Source organism: Dendrobates tinctorius, unplaced genomic scaffold, assembly GCF_039654945.1.
Source record: "Dendrobates tinctorius isolate UK_male_01 unplaced genomic scaffold, ASM3965494v1 ptg000154l, whole genome shotgun sequence".
Classification (NCBI taxonomy): Eukaryota; Metazoa; Chordata; class Amphibia; order Anura; family Dendrobatidae; genus Dendrobates; species Dendrobates tinctorius.
The window spans coordinates 1,484,474-1,512,473 of NW_027361821.1; the positions used below are offsets into that span (position 1 = coordinate 1,484,474).

The window sequence follows — 28,000 nt, forward strand, 5'->3', positions numbered from 1 at the left end:
CATGGTTTGGGTTAGTGTGAGGGGCCACCTAATGTTGGAAAAAAACGCAAACGCGGTAAAAACGCACTAAAAACGCATACAAACGCATAAAAACGCTGCGTTTTTTTCATGCATGCTCATAAAAATGCTTGAAAAAAACGCAGCAGTTGTATGCTTTTGTATGCGTTTTTCAATGCGTTTTTTTGCGGGAAAAACGCGCTGCAAAAAAAAGCAAGTGTGAAACAGGCCTTATATACAAGTCATTATAGAGGATAAAATGTTTCTTAACCTTTTTTTCTGTAAAATCCATTTTATCTTCTGTTTCATATGTTTTATTGTCAGTCCGCAAAAGAGGCACAATACTCTGACAACATTGTTCCCAGTCGCGACCTGAGAGTCAGAGGACAGCGATGCATCCAGGGGTCTTCCCCATCTTGTTCCCATTCCATTTCAGTGGTGTTTCCATCGATTTCAGTGATTTTCAGGCACTGGATAGGGTCGGCCAGAAAAATTCTTGAGTTTCCCAATGATTTCCATTATGCTCGTTACAGCACCTGAGCATTATGATTTGCTCAATTGGAGTAATGTGCACCCTAGCATTTTTGTGCTTGACCATCACTAATCACAACTCAAAAGGTCGAACAGTGATGGTTATAGGAAATATAGGAGACAGTGTGGCATTTATAGTACATAAGGGTGATGTATAGAGGCAATAATTTATAGAAAATGACAATGGAGGCCATTTACCATATAAGGGACAGCATGGAGGCCCTATTTTGCACAGGGAACACAGTGAATTGCAATAATTTATTAAGGGTGCAATGTTTTTATTTTCTCAGGGGAGAAATTTTTATTTAGGGACATTATAATTACACTGTTATTTTAAAGGATTTTGGTGTGTACTTCAGAACACCGGAAAAGATAGAAGTCTGCAGAAACAAGTTATGGATATGAAATGTCATCATAGCGTTTGGACAAGATGGAGAAAAAGTGAATGATTCCAATCAGAGAAAATGTCTCCTATGAGGTACTGGAATGTAAATGTTTGTGATACTGAATACGTCTCATTAGTACTGTGGTTTCTTTATGACCACAGTCTGATGATGAGTGTTAACAACTCCCAGTATCTTCTTACCATTGTTAAGGGCATACTGAGAATTGTAGGTTCATGCAGTCAGGGAGGCTGAATTCACATTGCAATTGATCGCTGTACTAAGCTTGGAAAAATATTAAGATTTGAGAGTCTTCATTAGGTCATAGCTTTTAATGGCTAACTGAATAGATGGTAACAAATTGCAAGCAATCAATTCATGAATACAGCACCAGAACCACCATCAGTACATCAAAACAGCACCAGAACTGTCATCAGTAAATTAATATATTGCTAAGCTTAGTACAGGAGAAATATATATCTTTGTAGTGTGTTAGCCAGTAGATAGGAAAATATTAAGATTTCAGAGTCCTCAGTGGTTGTTACCTTTCAATGGCTAACTGAAAAGATGGTAACAAATTGCAAGCTTTCGAGACGACTTACCATAGGTCTCTTCACCAGGCTCAGTATAACAGAAAATATGAAGTCACATATTTATGTACAACAGGACACAAGAATAATACAATAGATAAGACAAGTGATGTGAAGCAGAACTATCAGCATGGGAAGGGGAGAAAAAGTTGTGGCTGTAAATATTGGAACAGTTCATAGATAAGGAATGTGAAAGTTTTATTGTCCTGTGATTGAAGTCTAAAGGTACTGTCACACTTAGCGATGCACCAGCGATCCCAACCAGCGATATGACGCGTTCAGGATCGCTGGTGCATCGCTAAGTGGTCGCTAGTGAGCTGCCACACAGGCAGATCTCACCAGCGACATCGCAGGGGTCGGGGGTCGCTACTTACCTGTCAGACGAGGCGATCCTGACTTCCTCCCGCCCGCGTCCACGCTCGTCGCTCGTCTCTCCACAGGAAGCGCCGCAGGAAGCTGACGACTAGAAACGGTCCAGGACATTCTCGCGCGATCAGCCATAACCAGCGGGGGAGCGGTCAGAGGTAAGTATCAGACATAGCGATATCGCTAGCAATATCGCTATAACATCACAGAAACCAGTGCTGTTATAGTGATATTGCTAGCGATATCGCTTAGTGTGACAGGCCCTTAATCCATGGAAAGCAACAGGGTACCTCTAGTAGTCATCTACAATCCAAATCTGGAGGTGCTAAGGGGAACTGCATGGAAACTACAACCTTTACTACAAAAAGATTCACGATTACAATCCGTATTTCCAGACCCCCACTTCTATCTTTAAGGCAGTCCCCAAATCTAAGAAACATCAGTGTTGGAATCTCCCTGTCCTCTCCAACAGCTACAAGAACATTTCCCTGAAACTAGAAAAAATGTAAAACCTGTCCATTTATAATGACCACGGGGAAGAGAAAGATTCCCAATACACATCATGACTACACAATCCCAGGTACTTTCAGCTGCATCACATCTAATGTGATGTAATTAATTATATATACCAAATGTCCAACTGGGGACAGATAGGGCAAAAACTTAGAACAATGATGAGTTCTCGCAACACACATAGCTCAACCTGTGGCCAAATATTTTTGTATCCCTAATCACAGCATCATGGACATGAAATTACTTGCATTGAAAGGTAACTTCAAATCTCAGAGACAGAAAAAATTGGAAGTACAAATCCATGACAACCTTTGACATATTCAGAGTCGGAATAAATGTGTTGTATGGATTTATGTCTTTCTACATCAACAAAGGAATGTGCTCCTCAGACCATTTGAAGACATCACAACCATGGACCAGACCTCAATCACATAACAATAAAACTGTCACAATCCTTATCTATGAACTATTACAATGTTTACAGCCACAACTGTTTCTCCCCTTCCCATACTGATAGTTCTGCTTCAAGTCTTATTTATTGTATTATTTCTCTGTCCTCTTGTGCCTAAATATGTGACACTTCAGATTTTGTGTTATTCTATGCCTGATGAAGAGACCTGGGTAGTCTTGAAAGCTTGCAATTTGTTACCATCTTTTCAGTTAGTCATTAAAAGCTATAAACCACTGAGGACTCTCAAATCTTAATATTTTTCTATCTACTAGCTAACATGGTACAGAAACATATTTTTCCTGTACTAAGCTTGGCAATGTATTAATGAACTGATGACAGTTCTTGTGCTGTATTGAGGTACTGATGGTGGATATGGTGCTGTATTCATATATTGATTGTGGTTTTGGTGCAGTATGCATTTACTGATGGTGGCTTTGGTGATGAATTCATGTACTGAAAGTGCTTCTGGTGATGTATTCATGTTGGTGGTTGTGATGTTGTATACCTGTTCCATTATTGGTTCTGATCCTGTACTCATGTAACAATCCATAACATATAAAAAATGTGCTATTACCATTGTTTACCATTTACCATTGTCTCTGTTAAAATGTGTCCCCTGTAGGCACCATTGTGGTGGATGTGAGGTAGATTATTTACATACATTTTTTTGAGAAGTGATATGGATTATAGGACAATTTGTTTATATCCTACATCTGTGGATAATGAATGGTAACAAGTCTCATCCGTACAATCTGTCAGAAGAACTTTGCAATGTAATCCGAAAGTAGAACAATGTAGCAGCTCACAACCTGATTCCAGGGATGTGTAACTTGCTTAACTGATTTCTGTAGTTTCAAAACAATCAGTACTTTATCAGCAGGAGATTATCACTGCAGGACTAGGCATCATGAATCTGTTTAATCCCGCCCCCAGCACCGATTGGCAGCTTGCTGACCAATGTGCAGTGTACACAGGAAGCTGCCAATAAAGGATGTGGGCGGGGTTATACACAGCTCATCATTCTGGCTACATTTACAAAGAAAACAGGGACTCTACCCAAACTATACCAAGCAATTTAGCAAGTGATGCTTCACTGGAATCACGTTCACTGCTCCTATACCACGCTATTCTCAGATAACATAGCAGATTCTCTTTTAAATTTTGCAGTCTTTCTTAGCAGCATGTCCTCCATAAGTACAAATGTGCTCTGCAGCCCCATCCGAATTTCTGTTCTTCATCCAAGACTGGGATCTTAAGGGACAGACAATACCTGTAACCGTCTTGAGGTACATAACAGATGAACAAACAGTTTATTTTGTACAAAACAGATGCCTAGGCATTGAAGCTGGGCTATTAGTGACATTTAAAAAACAGTTTTAGGATGCACATATTCTTTTTAGAGCTTGTAAGATCCAACACGTTTAATTTTTTTTTACATAAATAAAATATTTAAAAATACTTTAAAAATGCCTTTTACCATTTTTTTTTTATTTCTCCATAAATATTTTTTTCTCATAAGGCTCAGTGTTTCTGACAACACTCTTTAAAACAATTTTTTTTTTTTTTGTTTTCCTTTACACAAAACTTTTACATTTGTTTGACGGCGCCAAAGAACCCTTTGTTACAGAACGTAAGAGACAAAAACATTTGGAAACAGTAGCTAAATAACAAACCTCTTTGTTCTGACTTTGAATAAACCCGAGCTCTGAAGTCAAGGTTTTTTTGGCTTAGAACAAGAAGTGCAGATCACCCTTTTTTTTTTTCTGCATACTTAAAAAAAATCACGATGATATTGATCCATGTACAATTCCACCTGTGTTTCTTTTTTTAGCGCGAGAAAATAATAATAAAAAAAAAAAACCAAAGTGTGATATCATGCAGAACTTATCTTAGCTACGAGAGATTATAAGTTCCCTGAAAAGTAGCTGCAAATAATATATTGGCGCATTTATAGAACAGAAACATGTGAGGAAGGTAAAATAATAATAAAAAAACACAAATGCAAGAGTCAGTAATACAGAGTATGTTTCAATAGTCATCCTATAGCAGAACGACAATTCAAATGTTGTATCCTAGAGGTGTTGTATTTACAATGTATGCTTCTGGAATGATTAGTGCTAGACATCGGAGTCTTAGTTTTTTTTTTCTCAATATATACAAGGGTCGTTCTATAAAGGTGCAACCATTCTGTAGAAAAATAAGTTTTGCTCCATTGCGGGCCCTATAGTTAACCCTTAATCTGCCTCCCCTCTCTCACATTCATTTTAAGAGACGTAGCCTGTGCTGCCCGTATAAGTGTGCAGAACGTCAGAGAACTTGGATGCAGACATGATGGCTTGCGTAATGAGGACAACATGGTAGCTTGTGTGGTAAAAGGCCCTTGCTCTTGAGCACGTTCTTTCTTTCATGAAAACTGGCACTCCTAATATGCTGAACACATTGCATGCCTTAGCCAAAATGATCCAAAAAGTACAGCAGGTAAGAACTTGCAAGGTTCCATGATGAATAGGATTCTGCAGAAACTACACTGTTGAAGGCTAAGGTCTTACCAGATGGTGGGCTGGCAATTTTTCAAGTAACACACTGCAATTTGCCACACAAGTAGTAGGGGTTTGCAACAATATCTTCTCTCGCTCTTCTTTTTTTTTTTAAGGAAAGCTGGTGAATGGGCTCTAAGGCAGAGACAGAACTGATGGCATTTACTACATATCACCAGAGCAAAAGGGCACGGGAGAAACAGAGTGGAGGAGCTTTGGCACTGGTAGAATGAGTCTTTGGATGGAGTAGAACCACACAATGACGAGGCAGCCACGAGTGACCACTGTCCATGTAACATAGCAGGTTCTCATGGCACATGAAATGGATAAAGTGTTTTCATTAACTTGTGCAGGATTTTTTTTTCTTTTTTACTAGTGGTTAGTATACGTTGCTGCAAAGCTGTTATACCCACCACCCAGGTGCCAACTGAATAGAACCAAGATCACTTTTACACACAAAGTGTCTGGATGCACATTCACAGGTACTAGCTTTATGCCGAAGACGATGCTGCTGTATACAACCACAATTTTCAGTTTGTGAAGCTAGTGAAGGAGAACCCAAAGTACCAGAACCTACTGTGTGAAGTAAAGGGATCTTCCGAGCATGCAGCTTCTAAACAATCAGTATTTTCAACAAAGCCCTTACTAGTTTGCGATGCCAAAAGGACAGTCTTTTTCCCAAAACAAGCACTTAATGCGAAACTGATACATTGGGATGATTAACCTACACACACCAGAATTCTGTCTTAAAGAAGCTCTCTAATCATAATTTTTATTCTATCAATATACTGCAGTCATCATATTATGTATAACTGTGTGTTTTTGCTCATTTTGCCTTTCTACTCAGTTAATTCTTTTCCATTAGGTCTAAGACATCACATGATTCATAACTGATTAACTGACTCCTTCTAAGCTCTATGTAGAAACAGGATGTCAATTTTTCCTGCGTGAGGCAACACTAGAACAACTATTCTCTTCACTGCAAAGTTTCTGGTAGGGAGAAGAATAGAATAGCTGTGTTAGGAGTTGAAGAGGGGAATGATTCATGCAGGGAAAAGAGATATTCTGTTTCTACATAGAGCTTTGAAGGATTTGGCTAATCTGTTTTTCATCATGTGATGTCATAGACCTAATGGAAAAGAGAAGAATTAGCTGGGTAGGAAGGGAAAAGGAACAAATGTAGGTATATAACGCTATAGAAGATGACCAATATTTTAGGTCGCTATAAAACTTTGATGAGAGGAGTGCTTCCTTAAGTTGCAAGAAAAAAAACTCCTAAATGTCTTGCATCGCATTTATTATTCAGCCATTTTTTCATCCTGTTTGACAAGAGGCGTTGTTCACGATAGGGGCATGGCCTAATTAGCAATCTCATGTGCCAGAGGTGAGCCATACTTTGGCATAACTTAGTGGACCAAAAGAAGTTAACTAATAGTGTAAATTTTGAGTAGGGTAGTCTATGAATTTTAGCAAACAGCATGAGTTAGTTTGATAAATTTGGCCCCTTTTAAGACTTTCTAACCTAAAGCTGCATTTATACTGTTGGATTAATAACTGTTGTCTCACGATTACTTTCCAAGTAAATAGGCTGCTGATCACCAGGTAAACGAGTAAAACGCTCGATCATTGGGTGAAATGAGCTTTTGTGCAGCTCAAAAATGTATCGTTCTTAGGGGCACATCTTCCTGTGCTACCAGGACTCGCACTGCCAAGAACCATAGCAGCCTATGTGCACTGAGCGGTCTATTGCAGATCTGTTAGGCTGTGTGCCCACGTTGCATTTTTTAAGTGCTTCCGCTGCGTTTTTGCCGCAGCGGAAACGTTTAAAGGGAATCTGTCACCCCTTTTTTGAGATATCATATAATATCATTCAAATGTGTGTCACATAGGGATTCTCTTAGTACTTTTGCTTCCCCCTGACCCCGCACCTTTCAAGCATAAATACCTTTTTTATATCGGTTCAGATGTATGTAAACTGCTGCTGTCCGGTCCGCTGGGCGGGGCTTATTCAACTGCTCCCCCCCTCCCTGTCTTATTCTACACAAGAAGAAATGCGTAGAGCAAGACAGGGAGGGGGGGAGCAGTTGAATAAGCCCCGCCCAGCGGACCAGACAGCAGCAGTTTACATTTATCTGAACCGATATAAACAAGGTATTTATGCATCAAAGGTGCGGGGTCAGGGGGAAGCAAAAATACTAAGAGAATCCTTATGTGACACACAATTGAATGATATCATTATATGAGATCTCAAAAAAGGGGTGACAGATTCCCTTTAAAAAACGCATTTCCATGCAATTCTATGGGATTCCGCAATTGCTGTGCCCATGCTGCGGGTTTTACCGCTGCGGAATCACATCGCGGTAAAATCTGCCGCATGTCCATTCATTTTGCGGAACCGCATAGGATTGCATTGAAACACTCACTTTACGCATGTGGTCTAGACCGCTACGTCATCAGAGGTCTTTCGCTCAATGCATCCCTGAGAACGGAAGTTGCCACCAGCGCCAATGAGGACTCCAGGGGCCGACAGAGGGTAAGTATATCCCGTTTTTTTATCTTTTTTATTATTTTTAACATACTATCTTTTACTATTGATGCTGCATAGGCAGCATCAATAGTAAAAAGTTGGTTACACTTGTCAAGCACTATGCTTGACAAGTGTGACCAGTGACCTGTCAATCAATTTTCCAAGCGATGCTTCAAATCGCTTGGAAAGCACTAGCATTCTGCAAGCTAAAAACGCTTGTGTTTTGCGGGAAAATGCATGCGAATTCCGCATGCGTTTTAACCGCAGTGGGGATCTGCGGAAATGCTGTGGAAAATTCCGCAGCATTTCTGCAACATGGGCACATAGCCTTACAGATCACTCCATGCACATTGTCCTGGAAATCAGCTATTAAATGACCATCAGTATGTAAAACGATAACGATCGGTGGTCGTTTAATGCTGCCGGTTGGTCCACGGAAACACAACGTAATTTTTCACTGTTTAAACATTAGAAAGATTTAGTATCAGCCCGAGTGCAGAGTCTAATGGATGTGGGACATGACAAAGAGATTCAATCAGTGTGTAACACTGTCTATCACACTTGTGTTGAGTTTACAACAGTAATTTAAGAAAAATAATATCGAGCGGGTCCTTGGACATCATTATCTGTATGAACCCTAGTTAAAGACAATGTATTTGTGCATAAGATCACTTCTATAATCTATATACACATTGCTAAAAATACTGACAGCCTATAAAAGGGATTGCATGAAGACAGCACAAAGGTCTCTGCTAGAGCTTCCCTAAGGCCGGATTCACACAGCCGTCGCTTATTTCATGCGAGAGAATTGAGTTCGATTTATGTAAATACTCTTGGATAAAACGCTGTCAGAGTTTGATCCGAGTGTCAGTGCACTGTGCGCCGATTCTCTCGCAGCACAAGTGAGTAGGAGATTGAGAACTTAATTTCTTCATTGACTCTATGCCAGTACATTGAAGTGCACTTGAATGACATCTGAGTCCAGTCTCATAATTCACACGCACTCATAGACTTGTCTGGATGTGTGTGAGCCGAGACTCTCAGCCCTCACAGCACACTGCCATTGTTTTCTCATAGCACTTGACCATTTCTCATAGCACACTCTCGTGAGAGAGACATAAATATGACCTAAAGCTACTTGATGATGGAATTAAATTATGCATTCTTGTACCCAAAGCTGCAATGTCTTCCATCAGTGGCAGAAGAATATTTTATAGCCTCTTCAAGGCTAACAAGCCATATTGTGACCTTTGCTTTTGACACTGACTAATTCCTAATTTTCTCCTAAGATGGAACTGTGTAAAGCTAGCCGTACACTTTAGATAGCTGTTGGCAAAACTCTCACTTCATCATACACATGCATGCTAGGCTTAGCGGATCATGTATGCCTCTTTCTAGGAAGAGGAGTAAACCCCAGTCAAACGTGGCTAAGGCTTCTCTTCATTAAAAACCAAAGGATCGGGCATGATAACCCTTTTTCCCCAACATGGGCCATCAGGACATTCAGGACACCACCAAATACAATACATGTAGATAGTTGGCCAGGTCTGTTCACATCACTAGGTTTGACCAGTATTCATCCATTGTATCTGGCACCAATCGACTCACAATGGGGGTCAAACAAAGCTGAATTGACAACAGTAACCAGTAATTGAGAATAATGACTCATTTTACATCGAGAATAAAATAAAAAGAGGTCCAGTGATTAACGACTACAGGCTACATTAGATATTGTCTAACAATAGCACCATTTGGATAAACACCCTGCTTTATTAATAGATTAGATGGTAGAAATTGTCTCAAAATATATATATACAAAGACTTAAATGGGGGTAATGGGAACCGTCACATAGTGCGTTTCAAGGGTAAAAGGAAATACTTAACTTGTAACCTGTACGAGTCATTTGTGGCACCATACAGCTTTGCCACACTTAAACAATGGCTTTTCAGCATTTTGTGTGGAGACATAGACTCAGGTAGATAAAGCTCAGGTAGATCTATATACTATGTAAACTCTCTATTTGATGGTCTTGATGAGATGGAGATGCTGGTGAGACATAACTGGCCGCACACATGAAGTTGTAATCCACTAGTGCCCACATGGAGGGTGCTGTAAAATGAAATTGGCATCTTGGGTGTCGTAATCACAGTTAACATTTCCAGATCGCACTGCCATCAAAGTGGAAAAGGACAAACATGCCTTTCATTCTAAACAATTTCTACATAAAGGTTAATTTTACACTGCGCGATGCGAAAAATTAAACGACCAATGTCCAGCAACATGCTTGCCAGTCTTTTGTGGTTTGATAGACTGTTTGCATAGGCAGATCTGGCCCAGCAATCAGTGATAGAATCCACATTGACTTCCATGGTTCTCGGCAAGACAAGTCCTGTTTACACAGGAAGATGCACTGCCGAGAAAGATGATCTTTTCTGCAGCACAAACGGTTATTTCACCTGATGAACACTGGGTGATTTGCAGCCTGTTTAGACTGCATGATTGTCATGAAATGGGCATTCCTAAGATAATCGGGCAGTGAAAATGGACCTTAACTCGCAATCGGAGCAACAGTGAGAAATGTTAAAGAGATAGTTTCTCTTCCAGGTAAAGCTATCCACGGCTTTACGTGTACGGAAATATAAAGTAAAAAGCACAGCTACATATGCCATCTGTGTGCAAAGCCCAGTGACGTTTACAAATTGTAATATTATATAAGACTAATTAATGATAGCTGTCAACTGAGTGCAAAGCTGATGAAATGTAGCACTGTAAGCTGCATTCTGTTAAAAGTACATTATAACACCTTCAGCCAGTGATTGGCTGCAGGAATCACATGAGTAGACAGGGTCATCATCACTGCAAAAAGGTAATGGAAGTCCAACTGGGAGCACCAAGGTGACATTACTGGAGACGCAGCTAATTTGTCCATAAAGTAAAGGTTTTTGAGAGTTTTTATGTCAATTCCTCCATTTAGACAAATGTTCTAAGATATTTAAAAAAATCCCTTTAAGGGCTGGTTTCCTAACAACAGTCATTCTATGTCTATAAATTCTATTCAACTCAGTTGTCTGCCCTCATACCATTTTATTATCAAATCAATGTAATTATTACTTCTTTTTTTTTTATATTTCTTTTTCTGATCCAAAGCTCCAAATTTCCTGAATGGCGAGTAGTCTAGCTTCGGCTTAGTTTAGCTGCCTAAATCATTCACTACAGGGAGAATGGGAGTTTGCGGCATACTTTTGTATTGCAGAGTTCAATGTTCAGTGTGCAGAAAGCACTTAGGCATCTTTAGTGGTAGCTAAAATGATATCTCTTAAAATAATTCTATGCTCTGCACATGAAGCTATGTATCAGAAAAATATAGCTTATTCCACTTTTAAGGATATTTGAAAAAATAATTATAGTAGTATTTTAGACCTAAAACTACATGAAGATGCAATCTTATCCTACAAGTACATAATGGTAGCTTAATGTAAGCCTAAATGACATGGGATGACTGACACCATTAGCTGAGGAGAAGAAACCCTGATAGACACTGATTGGTCATGTAAGGTGGACCAAGAAAGTATAGCAAATTCTTAGCCCCTGTGTAAATCAATGCCACCTAAATACTGTGCAAGTCTGTGAACATCTAGTTTGTACTGCATTTATTTGCATTGTTTATTTGCCTTGAAATGTAAAATAAAGCATTTTACTAAATATTTTTTAAAATAATTTACTACTACCATTTTGCTGCGGCAGAGTCTGTGTACTTCACATAGCTGGCTGTTCTGCTGCTTCTGAGAAATCTAGAAGCACAGAAGCATACTGCTCCTCACTGCTTTATCCCTCCCATCACTCAGTGTTAGGTAGCATCAGGAAGGATGTTGTACACAACAGATATGAGTGTTGAAGAGGAGGGAAGAATATAAGTCTTCAGGGAGGACAGATTACAAAGGCAATGCTGTAGTAAACTGGGAAGAGGGAATCACACGTAGGAGACAGAAAAAAGTTATACTCCTCTACGATTCTATGATTCTATGTTTAGTTTGCAAAAGAGAAGACTGAGAGGAGACTTAATAGCTGTCTACAAATATCTAAAGGGCTGTCACATTGTAGAAGGATCAACTTTATTCTCATTTGCACAAGGAAAGACTAGAAGCAATGGGATGAAACTGAATGGGAGGAGACACAGATTAGATATTAGAAAAAACTTTTTGACAGTTAGAGTGATCAATGAGTGGAACAGGCTGCCACGAGAAGTGGTGAGTTCTCCTTCAATGGAAGTCTTCAAACAGAGGCTGGACAGACATCTGACTGGGATGATTTAGCGAATCCTGCTTTGAGCAGGGGGTTGGACCAGATGGCCCAGGAGGTCCCTTCCAACTCTACGATTCTATGATTCTATTATCTGTCAGCACAAGGGAGAGGAGATCTTTCATGGAATTTAGAAAGGAAATTCAGTTGAAGAATACATGAAAGTGAGTGATGGCTGTATTCCGGACACAGACCATGCAGCCATCATTAATTGCTGGGAGAGACATGTCTAGACAAAAGTCTAAACGAAGTGCAGGTCATGCATAAAGGGATGAAGATTGCAGACACCTAATGCACCTTTTTACCACTAACTACTGTATGTAAAATATTTTTAAAGGTGTCCATTGGTTGGGAACCATCACAAATAATGATTTCACAGTGGGCAGCTGAGGCAAAAGTATTCAAGTAGATATCGTTGGATAAGTCTGCAATGCGGGGAACTATGTCGCAATCTCAGGCAGAGGGTTTTACAGGCGAGAACAACACAACATAGCTGTAGAACCAATCACAGAAGAACTAAAAAGGTTGCCAAACCACCCCCCCCAAAAAAAAAACCCAGCTATCCATTCCCCTTCTCAGGTGACCTGCACCTTCATGAATACCAATAACACTGAAGATTATATGGATTGAGAATGAGAATAAAGTACATAGGGTATAACCCCCTGTAAAGGTAGTCTGTCACATAAGCGAGCAGTTTGATAAAGACCTAGGCCTAAACCGTGGATGAAGTCATATCACAAATATGGCTGCGTCCGCTGTATATCTCTATAACACCAGTTAACCAGAGAGGTAGAAAATCCCGATATGCATATTTTTCACAAAAGGTTGTACTGTTTAGCAGGAAGGTGCATTCATTCTTACCACTAAGACTTCAAATATCATATCATTTATTACCATCCTACTGTAATTTATTGCAAATTCCACTGTCGCTAATTGCTTTTGGTCTATAATATTTATTCCTATATATCTAGTTGTGATAAAACTATGAAGCCATCCCACTATGGCCCACAGACGTATATATATCCCAATATCTCCGCTGATTAAAAAAGTTCACACTTGAGATAAGGTCTTCGGACTTCTTGAAGCCTTACTCTAGATGGGTCCCATTAATATACGTGAACCATTCATACACGAGTATGCCCCCATGCAGGCTGTTCGTACTGAATACTGTACTATGACTACTACATGTCTTAGAGATATTCTTTCATGATCGCAGTGCTTCCAGGGGAGATACTGCATCAGATTACATTAGAGGTATAGTAGGACCACCACAGATGTCTAGAAATGTTATATTACTACGATGCATGAGGCTTAAGGATAATATTCAGCTAATACTAAAGCATCAAGCCGTATGAAAAAGCAGGACATACAATATTGATATGTAGAGAAATGGATTTGAAGGAGAGAGATGCAGAACACACCATTTTCTTTAAAATAGACTGGAGCTGGAAGGTTGACCATAGCTGCTGGCAGAACGTTTGGTCGGCCAATATCTATTCCTCCCCTATGACATGAATACAAGGCTCACCAAACCGTGCATGTGGTTCAAATTGGTTTAGGAGAATAAGCTAGTGCCAGACCGCTCTTGTGCGATCGTAGGATCAGACATGTTGAAATGTAACATACCTGACCCTTGCTATTATTACATCTGTCAGGCACACTCCATACACATGGCTATTCAATTCGTCCTGCTGAAATTCACAGGCTTGGATGACACCTTGTATGGGCACCTTAAGACCTAGGCCTGTTACCCAGAGAGCAGATATCAAGGGCTTATTAAAGGGGTTATCCTGTAAATAAACAAGTAATAACCTATCCACAGGATAAGTCTTATTGGTTGGTGGGGGTCCAACAGCAGAATGGGGACACTTTTCTCTCCATTAGAATAGTTTGCAGTGCATATGTTCCATCTTGCCCTATGGTGCTGCTGAGCGCTTTGCTTGGCTTTTTCTGGCATCCCCATAGGGAATAAATGGAGTGTTGGTTGGGCATGCACTCTGGCGCTCCATTCTAATGGTGGCTTGTTTGAGATAAAATCTACTCATTCTGCCTATAGGCACAGATCCCAGTGGCTAGAGCCGCCACCAATCAGCAAGTTATCACTCTTCTTGTGCAAGGGTGATAACTTGCTACCCTTTAATATGAAAGTCCAGAGTGCAACAATCCCCAGCAATATAATCATCCCAACAATTCTACTGTCTATTACCTAATAATGTATAATTATCTATCCACAGTAGATTGAGTACCTTCTTACATATGGAGGCATGGATACTTCTAGTGTTCTCGGTTAGATGATAAGTGGCAAGCGTTTGCTTACAGAATCCTAATGAGTGATGACACTGCACTAATGAGAATGTGGCTGGAAACTGGAGGAAGGGACTCAGATGTTGACTGCCTAGCAGTAGCGGACACAGATAGCAGAGGGCCCCTGTGCCAGAACAATATATGGGACCGTTTGCACTCTAATAGTTCCTCATAATGCAGAATTCCACCTGCATAGGAGGTGAAAGTGGCCCCCTCACCTCTTGGACTCTAATACGGCCGCACATGCTGCACCAATGATATGTCGTCTGAAGTCCAATGGAACCATGTTGTCTATAGTATCTGTATAATAGAGTTATCATGGGATCCAGATTTGTGGAGGGAAACAGAACAATGTCTTGTTGTGCTCTGATCTCAAAACAGTAATTACTCTTATATCCCTGAATAATGAACAGATGTGATACTGTATAAAACACATAGAAAAATAGAAGTAGATTTTAAAATTGTATATAGGTTCAGTGACTGTGTTCGTTACATGTAATGGATACCATGTACTCATCTCCCAACTTGACATTCACTATGCCTGTCTTTCATATGATTGTCTTCAGCTGGTTGGAGTTAATACCCCAATGACTAGAGATCAGTGCATCCTGACATGTTGTGTGAGCGTGTCCGACTGAGGGGTCAGACGAGTGCCTCCAGGGAAGAACGAGAAATGTTATCTTTCCTAGAAAGTCTAGTCTCATTTCACCATATGTTATCCAGTATTTATGATTTTCAATCTATATATACGCAATATAATCCCTGCTCAATTTACGATTAACCATCGTACTTCCTAATTGTTGCTAGTTACAACTGAATTTCCGAGTATTTATTCCGAGTATTTATGGTCAACAATTGATGCGGTGCACTCATACCATCAAAATATAATATTAAAAGGTTCAATTTGGCTTTTGATAAGAAAAAACAAAATCATCAAATACATAATTCACAGAATAAGACGCAAATGGTCGATGGTCTGTAACCAACAGTAAGAGTGGATGCACCTTCGAATTTCATGACCTACATCGTGTTTCTTCATGCTGGTGGTCTATAAACAGCCAGTCCCAAGGCACCGGGCACAGGGATCATTCGGCACAGTGAAAGGTGGGTACAGCTGGCAGTAGTGAGCTCTGAGAACTAGACTCAATCATCAAAGTGTTCTAGGAAGAGATGCGGTGTAACAAGACGACAGGGGGATACAAAAAAAAGAAACCAGCCACACTCTACAAACAAAAGGACGGGATCACATTGGGAAAGCGATGTGAGAGATGAAACAAAGGCAACTATTTAATAAGCTCTGACACCATCTTCCTCTTTACTCAGGGGGGACGCAGACCCATTTAAATGAATGAGCCTATCTGCAGCATGGGAAGGTGTATTGAGCAGCATACTAAATACCAGAGACTAGAACTGGCAGAAGACAAAACCAGAGGAAATATTTCAATAGAAAAGAACACCTATAATGGGATAGGTATTTGCTTGGTCAAAGAAAAGGATGATATATGTGTTTTAGGAATGCTTGAGAATAGATAAAGGGTGGGACGAGATAGGGAGGGACAAGGAAGGCAATAGCTATAAAAGTACTCGTAAATACTCGTAAATGTGCAGAGAAGCTTATAGACTTGCAATAAGTGATCTAGTATGTAATACTCGTCTGACATGTTTAAAACTCAAGCCAGCACCAGGACTGACAGCGATTATTACAGTGCGCTGCTGCCCTTCCGGCTAAAGTGCTCTGCACGGTACATGCGAAGCCTTAGGGATTTTACACCACGGACATTATTGCCATTTTGACAAGGGACTATTCCATATACCATGTGGCTGAGTCTCCCATTCAGGCATCACCTATGCAGAAATGAGCAATGCAGCATTAACGTATACCAAAAATGTAGGACATCAAAGCAGCAAATATAGTCGGTTTTCACATGGTCTTTTAAGTTACAAAGCTCACAGTGACTCCAAATAAGACAATGACTGTACCGCCTTCTTCACTGAGGCATAAGGGGAAAAAAAAAAATCGAAATAAAACTCTTTGGAAGGAACAGAAAATAAATATTTGCAATTTTAAAAAAAAAATTCTAACTATCCCTGTTTGATGAACTTTATCCCAGAACAACTATGGAACAAGTAAAGGAGTAGATAGACTGCACAGTAGCTAGGAGACTGAGCGGGAACTACAGAGCTCTGGCACCGCTAAAACAGTGGGAGGATCAATATACAACCCAGAAGTTAATTTCTTCCCTTCCTGCAACTTACACCTCCTAAACGAACATAGATTTATACACAAAGAGCAGATACAATGCACAGGCAGTTTAGGGTGCTGTCTATCTGACTTCACAGGACGTGCATCTGTAACCCGACAACTTTACACTCTGTAAGCTTCAACTTTTGCTTCTTGTGCAGTAGTACTTTCTTTAAGAATTTGACCACTTTTCAAAATGGTTGCTCTTACAGAAGCAATGTGGATGAGAAAATGGCAACTCCTTCAGGGCCAAGGAGGATGAACAACCAACTGACAGTCCCTCTGTGTCTGGAGGTGTTGACCTATATGTTGAGTGAATACTATGAAAAGAAAGCAGGTTGTGTTCTTTACTTAGGGTGCTTTCCATTAACCACTCTATGTTTTCTCACTTACGGTAATTAGAGAGAATGTTCTTTTAGAGCAAAATGTGCAATTACCACCAATTATCCAAAAAACATTAGTGTTCCCTATCACGGAAAGCAAGTGAAGTCCTAGAGTCCAATGAAAGAAACAGCAAAGCGTCTCGTGACTATGACTGAACTCTTCAGAGAGAGGAAATGTTTCATGGAGCTTTTCGAAAGTAGAGCAGTTCCTGTAGTCCGACGGGAAAGAAATGAAACCTTTTTTTTAAGGAAAAAAAAATCAACTGTTTAAAGTTAGTTTTCCTGTCTTGTTTGCTATTTTTTTTTGTATTTGGTCCTTTCATAGTTTAGTTGCAACAGTGCTTCTCCGAAAAAAGGTCCATCTATAAATATAATTTCTTTTTTTTTCTATTTTAATACTCCTTTCTCAATATATATTTGTATTATTTTTTGAAAGGCGTCAACCTGCTGAAGTTTTGCCAGAAAGGGGATTGACTTCTTCTGGGTTCAGTGAACTCAAAAACTTGTGGTTGGTTTATTCCGTCGGTCACCATATACTGTCCGTGAATTGCCCCGGGGTCCTGAGGCGGCGGGTATGCTGGAGGGACCGAGCGTGGACAGCTGACGCCAGCTAGGAGAGAAACACACACCAATTAGATGACTACAGGATCACAGTACAACTCTGAATTACACTGATTAAATTAGATTTTCACCTCTACAAAATTGGAAGATAGAAAACTATTATGAATTGTCATCTTATGATCCTTCTATCGAGTACATTGTTTCTTTTTTTTTTCCTTAAAGAAAGTGTCCACTACTCAGATAATCTCTTCTGAATCCTTTCAGTAAAATAATAACAACTATACTCACAAACTGGCTTTCCTGGGGATTGTGTGACATTATTATGTCAGGCAATCTCTGTGGCCAATCAGTGCTTGCTTCACTCTCCCCTCCTATGCACGTAATTGTCATCTGGAGGAGGGAAGAGCTGCAGCTGCTCTCTGTTTTCCGCTAGATGTCATACGATTTCTGGGAGAGCAAGTGCCAACACTGCTGGAATGACGCCAGCACCAAAGGTGAGTAAAGGTGTTATGCTTTTACAAGGGGGAATCATAGGGCTTCAGAAGGGAATGTCCGAGTAGTGGACACCCACTTTAAAACTTTTGCTGCCATGAGGTTCAGCACTGTCTGAATTGGTTATACAGTTACCACGAAGACACCACATTGTTCCAGCACAATGCAAAAAAAGCAATACAGTAAATAAATGACTGAAACAATAAAAGCAGCAAGAAATGAATTTTCCTGGTCATATACAAATAGCCTAATCATAGAAAATTCTTTATCCCAGTGTGTTCTCTGCTCAAATAGGGTAACTTTATGCTTATTTTTTCTTACCTCAGTAAACAAAAGCACAGACTGATTTGTATTACCCTATCTATTATTATCCATTAGATTTTTCTAGATGAATGACACTGATTTTCACAGGATCTGCCTCAAATTAAACATGAATGGGAACATACAGATAGTTATCGCAACGTGTCTCATTAGGTTAAAGAAGAATTGTCTAATTGTTTCCCAGATTATTCTCTTTTCCCTTTTAAAATAAATGTGGACACCTGGCTGATCAGAGCTGAGGAACCAGCGAGTGATCAGTCGACTGCAATTAACGGGAATCTATCAGCTGATTCATTCTACCCAAACCGGCAGCAGCATGAATCAGATTATGGATCTACGACTGCAGCCAGGTATATTTATCTCAGAAACACTCCGGAGACTAGACTATTCCAGACCTGTCAATCACATTGAGCAACACTGGCAAAAAATGTCCAGAGGTGGTGCTGGAATAGTTCCTAGTTGATGACATGTTGAGTCACATGACTGCTGTAGCCAAATCAGTGGCTGCAGCTCATTAATATTCCGTCAGAGCTGATGTCCGCTATCACAAAATAGTAAGGCTATGTGCCCACGCTAGCGTTTTTAAACGCTCAGGAAAAGGATCCCCTTCCCAGAAAACGCGCGTCTTTTGACGCGTTTTTGACGCGTTTTTTGACACGCGATTTCTGGGATCATTGGGGATGGCTAAAAACGCTGAGCAATGCGGGAATTAATGAGCATGCTGCGTTTTTAGCCGCTAAGCGATTCCTGAGCGGTTAAAAACGCATGCATTGGCACAAAAAGCCAAAAATGCATGCTAATTAATTTGATGCATCTTTTAAGCGTTTCTGCAGCGTCTGATCCGGCTCAAATGCTGCGGAAACGCTTACAAAAACGCATCGTGGGCACACAGCCTTAAGGCCACAGCCAGTCAGTGGCACTTGATTGACTGTAATAGAAAGGTGACACAACAATGTCACAACACCCACCAGAAATGGCAGCACCAAGATCATTGCAATGGCGCTGCTCCAGGACGTGAGTATACATTGTTTTACTGGAAAACCGTTTTTAAGGTGTCCACACCATGTATGGTACCTTAGATAAGTGGCGGTAAAATGCTCTTTCAGCCAAAAGCTATCTCTTCTGACCACATTACACACATGGTGACTCAATTCAGCTGATTGTTAATGTGTTTAAATAAGGAAAATAAAATAAGTGTTTCCTCACAGCTCTGGTGGTGGCTTATCTCCTTGCAGAACCAAAGGATCGGCCATTGAAACTCAACATGCTGGACCCCTCTCTCCCCATAATACTTGGTGCATGCTGATTAAGTACATGTTGCTGTCCCCTCAGCAAAAGCAAGAAGGAAGACGGGGCTTATTCCAGTAGAGAAGACCATTTTGCTCCTTACAACCTTAATAATTAATCAACACCTGGAGGAACATCGATGAGCACAATCACAATCTATTTATTGTATCCGTAATTTATATCACATCAATGAGGTATAGAAACTTAACATATTGTGAATAGTAGCAACATTTTGGATATTATACCCTTCATCAGGTAGAGAAAAAAAACACAATAAAAAGTTTGTGAAGTATATTCTGTGTCCATCAAAATTTGTATCAGGAGGACCCCATACCCATTAGACGTTTGGCTGTTTACTGATGGATCCTACTATACAGAACTACTCCACTATGTTACAAGGGAGGAGATGAGGGAACAAGTGATTGATCAGAGTGATTGAGATTGGGAGAAACTTGGGAACCCAACAAGGATACCTTCTTTTAATTAAAATCTTGCGTGAATTGTGGGCTGGGAGATAAGGTGAGGTGCACTGGGTGAGGGAGAACATCACAGCAGCCAGTCTCCGTCATCGTGGAGCCAACAGGGCAGAAAAATGCACTATATATATATATATATATATATATATATAATGCAGGTGACACCATGTTCAGATACAATCACAATACAGTTTCATTTAAAAATTCACCTGGAATCATCATAAGCTTTAAAGCTTCCACATATGGGGATTTATGAGTGTAAAGTATTGTGCACAGGAGCTATAATCTCCAGCAATGAAGTGCAATGTAAATCTGACAGATTTGCATTTTCTTTCCTTAATTTCTTAAAAAAAAAGTTTGTGAAAATGTCATGGGACCTTGAATCCTAGGAACGATTTAGATTCTATTTAAAGATCTATTAGCCAGTTTCAGGTATCAGCCATCTCTAGAAGAGTCAGAATAATCCATTGGTTTATGTTACTGTGAAAACTAATCTCCGCTGGTCAAAAATGTGTCTTAAAGTTCTACTGAAACTTTTGATGATGCAGAATTGAAGATATAGGATTGCGTGATGTCTTGCCGACCTTTTACCAACTAGAAATAACTCTGGCTTTAAAATCCTATTGGACTAAAAGGTCAATGTCTCAATGGCTCTTACTTGAAAGGGAACTCAAATTATGTTCTTTCTGAGAGGCAAGTTGAGCTAAGATTAAAATCAAGGAAGCTTAATGGCTTAAAGTGATTACAGAGTGCAGGACACCACTCAGACATACTGCGCCAGGTCTATATGTATTGGAACCAGGGTCAGAATAGGGACTATGGTATATTCCCCTTTAAGAATTAGGTTACCCACAATTATTTTATTAAGTCGCTTCTCATTGCCTAAGCATCAAAAACTAAATATAGTATAGAAAAATGCTTTTTTTTCTGAAGTTTTCATCTGCTCTGTTATCATTTGATGTGCCACAGGGCAGTATCCTTACAGATAGAGTCACAGGGGGAGAAAAAAATAAAGTCTAAATAGTAACAGGCAATTATACAATGAGACATTAATTATGTGCTTTCTCTGCTTGGAGTATATAGAAAATGAATATGTAACAATCGCCAACAGAAATCATATTATGTATTGTGTCTGTTTATGCAAGCATTTATCATAGCAGAATTACTGCCGCAAGCACACGCCTCACTATTCATATGTGTTTTATTATGGCAATTGCAATGGAAATGTAAGTCAATACTTGAATTAAATGGCTTTCAATGATAAAATAAAAAAACATGAACATTTAGGTCAATACAGAAAGCATGTAATGTTGATAGTCCCTTGAAGGTGGCATACAATGACTATGAAGGTTTTAGGCACCCGGCATGTGAAACAGATGTGTACCCCAATATACAATTTGTAGACACGTAAAGGTACAAAATAGAAATTGATATCCACCATATTACCCACCCATACAACACAGCTTTATGCAATTGTAAAGAAGAGAGGTTCGTTGTATGAAGTGAAGAGCCGGAGGCAGAGAAGGGGTTAACAGGATTTACTGAACAGGTAATTAAATAAGGAATACTCCACGCAGGGAGGCAAGACTAGTAACGGCAATGACGGGAATTGCACACAAACACAATGCACGAGAAAAAGATATACAAAAAACAAGGTAACTTATCGCTTGCAGTTCTTGCAGGGGAAAGGCTGTAAAGTCTCCCGACGTCGTCACAGATTGTGGACAAAGTCTCTGGTTCTGTTACAGAGGAACGTGAAACACTGTTTCCCGACGGTTCTGATGTATCTGGTTTGGCCTGGCTTTGGTTGCTCTGGAACGTGGAAACAGTTCTTTGTGTAGATTCCTCAGGGAAGGCGCCAAACAAGAACCTTGGGCACGCTCACAGACCACGGCAGCAGGCGGTCTTCTGGAGTAGTCTCGAGGAGCGGAGCAAGTCAGCTTATCTGTAACTGCAGGTATGAAAGAGCTGCCCAAAAAGGCAGGGTCAGGCGATAACTCAGTAGTGTAACAGTCAATCTTAGAGTCAGTACACTGAGGGATGAATGGCGTGGAGTTATCAGTCAGAGCAGCGGAGAGGGAGTCAACCTTCTCCTGTCGTTTCCCCCCAAGTCTGACCCGTTCCCGCGCTCAGTCCTCTTTATATTCCCAGTGCCCCCTGCTGTCCAGAGTGAAGGTCCTTGCCTCCGAGAAGAAACCTCCCCTGGCAACAGTGGTGACAGTCCTGATAGTTCCGGCCTCAAAGGGAACCGGAAACCGCTGTTTTGACGGTTTGCCGGCAAATAAACTGATCCAGATTGTAAAGACTGTGGGGTTGTCCAGCCGTTGTGCATTCAGAGCGACATAGATTGGAAGGAATAGTGGAGTCTTCCAGTGGAGGTAAACTTGGATCTGCACCTGCCGTTACGTTTTCTTCCGGGGTCTCAGGGCCCTGACCAATAGACGAATTTTCAGATGGCTGTTCGGAACTTTCCTCTTCTTCGTCTTTCACGGCCACGGGAGACACCTATTTGGGAACCTCAGGGGTTTCTTCTCTTTGCATGGGGTCCTCAGAGAGGTATGGCCGGAGCATACTCCTGTGGATCACTCTGGTGGGCGCATTCTTTTCTCCTTCTGGATAAATCTCGTTTTCGGGCCCTTCTGTACCGACCTGACGCTTCACTCTGTATGGCCTACTCTCCCACTGATTTTCCAGCTTGTCACGTGGACGTTTCTTCCACACCAACACTTGATCACCAACCTGAACATCTGTCCCTTGCAGAAGAAGCTTCTCAGGGTGTTCCAATTCCCAGAGCCGTAAGGTCTGTAGACGGTGGCGATGTTCTCGGACCCAGGCACACACCCCCATCCGTGGGTAGCCCTCTCCTGGATCCAGCTCCAGTTCCGTGACTTCTTTTCCCATTTGGCCGAACAACAAGGAGTAAGGTGTGTAACCGGTGGTTTGGTGGACTCGATTGTTTTAGATCCACACTAATTCAGAGACATACTCTGCCACTTAGCCTTCTTATCGTCTTCCAAGATCCTTAACATCTGAATTAGAGTACAGTTAAACCACTCACAGGCCCCATTTCCCTGAGGATGGTACAGTGTGGTGTGTGATCTGTCGAACTGATAGATCTGCTGTTATTCATCCATTACTCTTCCCAAGAAACAAGCTCCTTGATTCGAATGGATCTGCTGCGGGCATCCATACACTTGAATAAAATGTTTACAGATGGCATACGCAGGGATATCAGCGGTCTGGTCCTGGGTGGGCGTCACCATCGCAAACTTCATGAAATGGTCTACCATCACTAGACAGTGGTCGTATCCTTGGTGGGCCGGTCCGATGGTCAAATAGTCGATGGTCAACAGTTCCAGGGGGGCTAAGGTTACTATCATCTGAGTAGGAGCTCTTTGTTCCGGGGACTTGGCCAACTCACAGACCTGACAGAGTCTACAAGCCTCTTCAACCTCTGCTCTTAGCCGTGGGTGGTAAACAAACAGCTGTAGCCACTGGAAAGATTTTTCAAGACCGAAGTGAGCCCCTTTTTCGTGAGCTTCAGTGGCCATGGTAGACAGCACCGTCTCTGGAATCACCACCTGCCAGGAAGCCCAAAGTTCCCTCTGTAGTTAAACCTTCCGATATAACAGCCCGTTTCTCATCTGGAGGATCTCACACTGCTAGAGTATCTTCAATGCTTCTGGAGTCAGAGCACTCCACTGTTCCTGACTAGGCAGCTTCTTCAGTGTCACCCATTGTCTGAACAGAGCAAGTTCACGATCTTCCTACTGCAACTAGACCCACTCATCCCGAGATCTCCCCAACACTCCTTGATGATGGGTGGGTCTGTATTTGGTCCAGATTGGCCGCCACTGTCCCAGCATTCTTTCAGAACCGGGGAACCTCCTCTTCCTCCAGCATCTCATCTTTACTCTTTCCTGGTCGTGCATGTCTTGCTCTGAACAAGGCATCGGCATGGGTGTTCTTCACCCCCCTTTTATAAGCAATTCTGTATCGGAACTTCGCCATCCGGGCCACCCAGTGTTGTTCCAGGGCCCCTAACTTGGCATTCTCCAGATGCGCTAATGGGTTGTTATCAGTGCGCACCAGCACCTCCAAGCCGGACAGGTATTCTGCGAATCTCTCTGCCATGACCCACACCAACGCCAGCAACTCCAGCTTGAAGGAACTGTAGCTATCCGGGTTGCGTTTGGAATCGTGAAGGGACCGGCTAGCATAGGCGATCACCCCCTCTCTCCTGTCCTGCACCTACGACAACACAGCCCCAAGTCCGTGCAAGCTGTCGTCAGTGTGGAGAATGAACGGTATAGAGAAGTTCGCATAAGCCAGTACTGGAGCATTGGTCAGCGCCTTCTTTAAGTCACAAAACGCCTTCTCTTGCCTCTCCTCCCTATGGATGGATCGACCCTTGGCATTTGGGGGTACCCCTTTTAGGAGTTTGAGTAACGGTTGCACCACCTGGGCAAAGTTCTTCAAGAAGCGATGGTGGTACCCCGTCAATCCCAGGAAAGCTCGGACATCTTTTACATTCTCCGGGGTTGGCCAATCTCGAATGACTGCAATTTTCTCCTGTGACGGCTTCACTCCCTCGGCGGAAACATCATGACCTAGGTACTCGATCTGGGTTTGAAACAAGTGACATTTTTGGGGTTTCACTTTTAGCTCACACTTCTGTAAACGGCTCAACACTTGCTCTAGTCTCCACAGATGATCTTCAAATGAGGCAGCATATACGATGATGTCATCCAGATAGATGAGCGTGGCCTCAAAGTTCAAATCACCTAGACAACTCTCCATCAGTCATTGGAATGTACCGGGGGGCACCAGCCAGGCCGAATGCATCCTGTTGAACTTAAAGAGGCCCATGGGAAGTATAAAGGCCACCTTCGCCTGATCCTTTTCTGACATGGGCACTTGCCAGTAGCCACTGGCGAGATCCAGTGTCGAGAAGAATTTGGCCTTTCCCAACTCGGACAGAGATTCCTCAATCTGAGGCAGAGGGTATGAGTCTTGTACAGTACAGGCATGAAGCTTGCGGTAGTCTTCACAGAACCTCAGTGTCCCATCCTTCTTCCACGCCAGCACAATGGGGGCTGCCCACGGACTCTGGCTTGCTCTAGTTACTCCTGCCTGTAGCATCTGACCAAGCATCTCTCTCACTTCCTGATATAACTGGGGGGGGAATCTGCCGGTAACGCTCTCGAATGGGTGCTGTATCCCCCGCTGTTATCTCATGAGTGATCTCCGTGGTGCAGCCGAAGTCATCCTCATGATTCGCAAAAACGGACATATCGCCCCAGTAATGTTTCTACTTGTTGCACAATTAGCTGTAATAGTAAAGTTTTATTAATACTTGGTCAGGCATGACCAAGTTAAAGGGAAGGGGGAATGTAAAGGGATTGGTAAATATGTTTGCTATAATTCTGGTACTGCTACACTACTTGGTGTATTACCAATGTTTGCCTTACTGTTACTGCTACATAGTTATGTGTATCACCATTTCTGCTAATTGTATTATGTATAATAAGCTTTATACTGTTTTTGTATTCTGTTAAATGTGTAATTAACATTGTTGGATAGGGTAAGTGCAGTGCACACATTGGCCACTAGATGGGGGGCATTTTAGTGCACGTAGTTCCTAGCTAGTGTGTAGTACAGTACAGGGTTAATTTCGTAGGGGGGCTTCTTCTTGGTAAGTCAGGGGATACTTTCTAGAATAGTTCAGAGGGCCAGAGGTGCCTGAAGGGTCCACATGTGCTAAAGGCCTAGGACGCTGCAGCAACCACGAAACGTTTAAGAGTGAAGCCCAGCTCACCACAGCGGACCAGCACAGCTGGGGGCCAGAAGTAGTACTAAGATGTGGCAACTCATTACTTTGGCACAAACCCTTAGGACCGGGGCAGAACGGCCAAGGGAACCCACCGAAGCAGTGAGTGCAGACAGTGACAAAGCGGGACCAGCACAGTGCACAGAACATCGGAACAGGTCACTCTCCCAGAAGCTACGGACTGCAGGTATTAATGATCTTGTGCCTGGGGCAAAACAGACCGAGGGATGCATATCCGTAGTGGAGCTGTATAGAGAGAATGTTGAGAAACCGTCAGGGATGATCCGACAGGGGTCCACACTGAGTAGCCATGAAGAAAGCACAGGGAAAGTGAAAGAACCTTGCAATGCAAAACCTGTTGTTAATAGTGTGGAAACTTTGGAATTGCTGTGTAACAAGTCAAGTAAAGATGCTCTTGTTAAAGTTGTGAAAGACTGTGTCTCAGTTAATCGGGAATTACCCAGGAACGGTTTCCCACTGCATAGGGAGGACCCAGAAGGAGCTGGACCAGGAGACACAGGTATGCTGACTAGCGAGCATGATTTTTCTGTGAGGCTACGACTACTGTCTGTCATGATCCAGGTTGGATATGACAGAGAAAATGCACAAGTAACCTTTTTTTTTCCTTGAGCTGTTTTGCTCAGGTTTGATTTTGCCCCGGTGGCCACAAGTGTCATTGCACTTGATGCTTTCTGTGCTTAGAGATACTTTTGCCCCGGTCGCCAGTATGGTCATTGCACTGGTGTTTTCACTTCTAGTTTTCCCCCGGTGGTGGTTAGTGTAATTGCACGGGGATCACTAAAAGGTGTGTGTGCACGTAATTATAAAACAGGTGTTATTGCTCTATAAAAGAGTGTCAGGTGTGGTAATCACTGTTGGTGATAGTCCTCAGTTACAAGCAAGCCTGGGTGAAGGATGGAGCTGAAGGAGAGTCCCGGGCAGCTCAGTGAGAGTCCTGGAGTGGCAGCTATGGTGTCTGCGAGGAGGGCTGGCATGGCTTGGTGGAGTTGCAGCTATGGTGTCAGCAAGGAGTTCTTGCATGGCTTGGTGGAGTGGCAGTTATGGTGTAGAGCTGCATTCATGATGCTGAACTTGGTTGCTGGAAAGCTGGACTCATATGCTGGACTCTGTTTCTGGACAGCTGTATGCAGGTGGTTGACTCTGTTTGCTCCAAGGCTGCACTATGGTGTTGCATCCGGTCGGAGGAAAAGATGCATGCAGGTGGTGGGCTCTGTTGCTGGGAGCGTAAGCAACAGAGCAAAGCTAAGTGGCGTTTCCCTGTTTTGTCTCTTTTCCTTATGTGTGTTTTAGTGCAGTGGTGGGATTAGTTTCCGCACCGGCCATTTCACTAGAAAGGGGTAGGTGCAGGGCGAGCTAGGGTTTAAAGGTATCCTGAGCGGCGCCCGGTGCGGAACCAGCCTAGGGATCGGTAGGAGTGTAGAGACACTGACTCAGGGGAGTGCAGGAGGTCTCCATGTCCCCGCTCCCTATCGCAGGGCCACCATTGTTATTGTTACCCATGTTTTCCCTTTTATTGTTTAAATTCGCCTTACTGGAGGCAGGGTTTCCAGACATACGTGTATTTCCAAAATTCGCATGTTTGAGGCGGCGTATCCAGCTGCACGTTTTATTATTTAAATTCACCCAACTGGAGGCGGTGTATCCGGGGTCACGCGTGTCATCTAAATCCACCCTGCTGGAGGCGCTATGTCCAGCCACGCATGACCATGACACTGTCCTGGCTGAACCGTATACAATTACCGTAGATATCATGCATCTCTACTATCGCCAATCATAAAGCTTGTAATCTATGTGAACACTTTGGTGGCAGTGTTGGACTGGGGTGCCAATTGACTTTGGGGGGGCCACTTTTCACCAGCATACAAATATTACACTACCCTCGTTCACA

At 42.0% G+C, this 28,000-nt stretch overlaps 1 protein-coding gene and 1 long non-coding RNA gene across 6 annotated transcripts in view; one reads left to right on the forward strand and one right to left on the reverse strand.

The window, feature by feature from the left end:
• Nucleotides 1–872: 872 nt before the first annotated feature.
• LOC141050889 (uncharacterized) lies at nt 873–20,076 on the forward strand. The gene is made up of 2 exons (XR_012220552.1): nt 873–1,006; nt 19,734–20,076. It is a non-coding gene; the product is annotated as an uncharacterized lncRNA (long non-coding RNA).
• The window catches only part of ARHGEF9 (Cdc42 guanine nucleotide exchange factor 9), a 489,098-nt gene continuing 476,411 nt past the window's right edge, over nt 15,314–28,000 (reverse strand). For all 5 annotated transcript variants that reach the window (XM_073547557.1, XM_073547558.1, XM_073547560.1 and 2 more), the window contains one exon: nt 15,314–17,734. In XM_073547557.1, the coding sequence (XP_073403658.1) occupies nt 17,547–17,734 (188 nt within the window). In that variant the 3' untranslated portion in view covers nt 15,314–17,546. The remainder of the gene's footprint in view (nt 17,735–28,000) is intronic.